Source organism: Tupaia chinensis, unplaced genomic scaffold (genome assembly GCF_000334495.1).
Source record: "Tupaia chinensis unplaced genomic scaffold, TupChi_1.0 Scaffold000226_1, whole genome shotgun sequence".
Classification (NCBI taxonomy): domain Eukaryota; kingdom Metazoa; phylum Chordata; class Mammalia; order Scandentia; family Tupaiidae; genus Tupaia; species Tupaia belangeri.
The window spans coordinates 1,729,585-1,734,292 of NW_006159701.1; the positions used below are offsets into that span (position 1 = coordinate 1,729,585).

Sequence of the window (4,708 nt, forward strand, 5' to 3'; positions counted from 1 at the left end):
CGCGGGAGCCTTGGGTGGCTGTGACTCCGCGGAAGAGGCGCTCCGCGGCGCGGCGGCCTCGGCGGAGGGAGGTGGCGGCCTGCAGTCCGGGGGCGGAGCTCGAGGCGGACAGTGAAGTCGTGCTTCGTCGTCTCCTGGAAGCTGAGTGAGTGCAGGTTCCGCCCTGGCTCAAACCGAACACCCATGGGCGCCTCTGAGTCTCAGTCTCCCCATCTGTAAAGTGGGGGTACGCTGCAAACCGTTTAAAGGATTATTGAGAAGATTTAACAGAGGTAGCGGTCTCATAACAGGTCTGGATCATAGCGCTCAGTAAAGGTCGTCATTCCTCTAGTTGAAATCAGCATTCGTGTGAACTTGGGGGGAGTAACACTGCGTGCCTCGGTTTTCTCATCTGTGAGATGGGGATGAAAATAACACCTACATAGGCTTGTTTTGAGAATTCAGTGAATTAGTAAATGTCAATTATTTCCTGGCATGTGATAAGCGCTGTGTCAGTGTTTGCTGTTAATGTCAGGCCAATGTTTGTTATGTTGGTATTAACAGCGGGGCAGCCCCACAAACGCGTGATTGTCGTCATTGCGATCACTAGTTTATCCAGCAGCTGCTATGTGCCTGGCACTGACTTAAACATTCTACACATTTTATCAGTGGTCAGTATCTTAGCCGCGCTAGGATCCTAGTAGCTCCAAAATCTCAAGGAAACATACATGATGTATGGAACTAGATTTCAAAACCAGGCCTTTTGACTCCAAAACCTGTGTTTCTAGTTTTCTAGTGTTCTGGAAGCTTATTACATCTTGCTCTTTACGTTAGAAGCGCATACACACTGTGCGTAACACAGAGGACACAATAAATTACTTAGGACAAGAGGGCTTCAAAAATGTCATAGAAAAAGCATATTATGAAAAAAACTATGCATAGATTTCACCTTTTGGCACCAAAGTCAAGTCATACTTTAGTTCTGTTTTTTTTTCCCCCCATGAATTTGTTGAAGTTTTCTTACTACCTTTATTTTTGCAGTTCTGTTGGGCTCAACAAGTAAGTTTCAGATGCTCTTTTCAGATCAGCATCTCAAGGGCCATCAGGATAGACTCTTTTTGCATTCCTTGGAATTACAGTCAAGAGGCAGTGGTGAACCAGAGTTTCCCTCTAAATAGAAGCCGCTGAACAGCTGGCAGCTTTTGTTACTCTTTGCAAGATTTTGAGGGTGAGCATGCCTGATGGCTTTTTCTCTGACATTGTTACTGTTTCTTCAGCTTCTTCAGTATCCCCAGGGGCTTCTCCCAGCACACCTGAGTAAAGGAGCGTCTAGCACTTTTATGCTGATCTGCCCATGAATTTACCAGTTTACATAGTATTCTACTTCATTAGGACTCACCTTTACCCTCTGTAAGGAACAGGGACAACCACTGGGAAGGTTTTTTTCAATTCTCTCTCTTCTCAGACCCCTAAGCACTGTCTCTGGCAATCCGCTTTTATTCATCATTGACTTTGTTTTGCTCTGGGTTTGTGGGAACCAGTTGACTTCAATAAAGAAAGCCCAGACACTTCGTTGTGCCTCGTTTTCACTTTAACTTAAGACTTAGAGTAGCAAGGGCTGTTTATCAGGTGTCTGCTGAGTGCCAGGCACTGTGTTGAGTGTTTACCCACTTAATCCTTCTGTAGTTGCCCGTGGTAAGTATGATTCTTACCCTCATTTTAGAGATGAGGAAACTAAAGTTCAGAAAGGCTAAATCTGAGGAACCACCATTTATTAAGCTGCAACTCTGTATCAGGCTCTGTCTTGGACAAATAATATAGATGGACAGACTCATCCTTGGGAATAGGGGGCCTCTTCCAGGAAGCCCTCTGCCATGCCCTCTGGGTCCCAGGAGTGTACACTTTGGCTCTGGTCATTTTCCACGTGTCCCTCTCCTATCACTTGGTAGGGGTGAGCTCTGCTTAGAAGGCCCTCCATCCTCCATACATCCAGCTCACGATGAGAAGAGTCACCATTAGGGCACCCTGAAGTGGATGGGAGATGATTATACCATTTTTTCTCAACAGAGCGGACCTGCTTATCTCTGATTTCTGGAGCTCTGCATTAGGTGGGTACTACCTGGCCTAGGGTAGGGGTGGGAGGAGTGGAAGGAGGGCCTGAACGGGGACAAGAAGGGGATCCGGTCCTCACTGAAGGACATTTGGCTTCCCAGAGCAGTGTACACGCTGCGTTCCAGTTCTGACTTCCCTGCAGCTGCGCGGCTTTCTGCAGGTCACTAACTCTGACCCTCAGTTTCTTTATACACATTTTAGGACAATCTTAAGACATGTTCCTGGGAGTGGAATTGTGAAATGAAAGGGGGTGAGCACCTTGATATCCATGGTCAAGTTGTTTTCCAAAACGTTTTCACTATGTTTGTTTATTTTTCTACCAGCAAGGACCTCGAAGAGCCAATGTTTCATGCAGCGTTTCCTAGCCTCGGGTCTTATTTAAAGCTATATTTGCAGGAGGACACCAAAGGATGTAGATTACTAGAAACTAAATTACAGTGAGAAAAAGGAACAATGTCTAGTGTTATAAATACAGTGGAACACAGTTAACTCCTACTTACTACTTACTTCAGAGTACCTAAAAAAGAGGATTTGGGATGTTCTCAACCCAAAATAATGACAAATGGTTGAGATGAGGGGCCTATTAAACACCGATTTAATCACCACACATTATATTCATGTACTAAAAGTCACATTGTATCCCCCCCAAAAAAATAGCTTCTCTATTAATGGCAAAAGAATAAACAAACAAAAATAAAGATGTCTTTGCTAATTTGATAGGTGAAATTTGGTACCCTGTAGGGACACATGGGATTTGGGCTGTGGGAGCCCAGGAGCTGGGACCACCTGTCCATTTGCAGTGCACGTGGGTGCATGTTTGGGAGGGAGGCCGGCAGCTTCTCTCTCTGAATAGTTGAAGCCTATACCACCTGTTCCTTTCTCCTGGGGCTGTGGGCTTATTCCCACAGCCATGGATGATATGGTCCATGGCTCAGAGCATACCCTCTGACTGCATTTGGGGGCCTGCTCTTGCAGAAACCATCAACAGGTGTCTTCAGAAACTTCTGGAACAACTGAAGGCCCCAGTGGAGACTCTTTCGGAAGCCTTTGGAAGCTTGCATCTTGCCCCATCACCAGATGAGTCAAATGAGGCCCCTGACTCTGTCCCAGGAGAGACCCTGGTCACAGGAACCTGCCATCTGAAGTGTGTGTGTTATGGCATTGGGAATTTTGCCACCTGTGTCATAGCGAGAAACCAGCTAACGTTTCTGCTTCTCCTTCTGGAAAAGTGCCAGGTAAGCTTTTAGATTCGTCTTCCTCCCTCCCTCCTCTGGTCTTGCACACGGTGTATACAAAGATATTTGGGTGGAAATAAACAAGTCCTTCTTCCCTCCCAGATTCCCAGGAGTCACTGCTGGGTATATGACCCTCTGTTCAGCCAAGCTGAGATTGCAGTTCTTAACACCCTTGGTGTGACGGTTCTCTGTGAGAACGAGGTAAGTGGTTCAGGAAAGGGAGCGGGGGGGGGAGGGAGGCGCTGTATAAACCCTGACCGGGCTGACCCAGGCTCTGCTGGTGGACACGTTTTCTTTGAAATGGCAGTCACTCCTGTCCACTGCTTGCTTTCCCAGTGTTGTAATGACAGGACTTCAAATAATTTGTGGAAAATGGAATTAAAATACAAGTTTATTTCAGTACAAGAAATTTTCTAAATGAATGTATTTTTTTCTTTTCTTCCTTTCTTTCCTTAATTGCTAGAGGGCTTGTGTGTGCTCTCCAGGGAGACAGAGAGGGAGAAAACACCCCCTAATGGGGTATGGTCATGCCATAATCCCTTCTCCATTTCTTTTTTTTTGGAGAGGTTTTTTTGCTATAGGGCACGTGCGCTCACCAGACAGAGACAGACAGACAGACAGAAAGCGAGAAGTCACCCCCCAGGGGGGATGGCCACGCCACCATCCCTTATCCTTCATTCTCCTCTCGGGATCTTGGGCACCTCGGGATCTTGGGCACACACACACACGCACCCGGCATGAGTTTTAAGCCACCAGGTCCGGGATGCGAACCGCGGTTGACTACAGGCGAGTCCAGTGACATAGCCATTACACTAACTGCTGGTTCCCAAGAGGACTCTGTTATAATAGGGACCTGAAAAAATGGCACATGAAACATGGAAGATTTCCGAACACAAGACAGGGGGACAGTCACCAGTGCCATCCCTCCCACCCTTGCCGTCATGGACCTAAGAGGTAGTTTAGTCCAGAGCTTTGTGTTCATGGGACACACATTTGTTAAGCAGACGTGAGTTCCTTCTTCCTGGACACGCTTTCCTTGTTCGGGTTCCTTATGACCAAACAGGTGGTTTACACACTACTCACCCAGCGACCCCACAGGGGAGTAGCGTTTTCTTGCTGATTGTTCAGCTTGTGTGATCTCATCACTGTCCCCGACCTGCCGTACGAGCCTGCTCTGAGCGTGTTCACGTGTATTGTCCTCGGCGCCCCAGGAAGGAAAGCGGAGTATCTGCGGCCAGCCCACCATCTTCTACATGCCCCACTGTGGGACCGCCTTGTACAACAATCTCCTGTGGAGTAACTGGTCGGTGCGTGCCCTTTCCAGGACGGTCATCATCGGGAACAGCTTCGAAGGACTTGAGGAGAGGTAAGCTGGGAATGCC

At 47.5% G+C, this 4,708-nt stretch overlaps 1 protein-coding gene across 1 annotated transcript in view; it reads left to right on the plus strand.

The window, feature by feature from the left end:
• Positions 1–8: 8 nt before the first annotated feature.
• The window catches only part of SRRD (SRR1 domain containing), a gene marked incomplete at its 5' end in the record, with an annotated part of 7,238 nt that continues 2,538 nt past the window's right edge, over positions 9–4,708 (plus strand). The window contains 5 exon segments of the mRNA XM_014587612.2: positions 9–145; positions 2,047–2,087; positions 3,067–3,326; positions 3,429–3,527; positions 4,538–4,692. Coding sequence (XP_014443098.1) covers positions 9–145; positions 2,047–2,087; positions 3,067–3,326; positions 3,429–3,527; positions 4,538–4,692 — 692 coding nt within the window.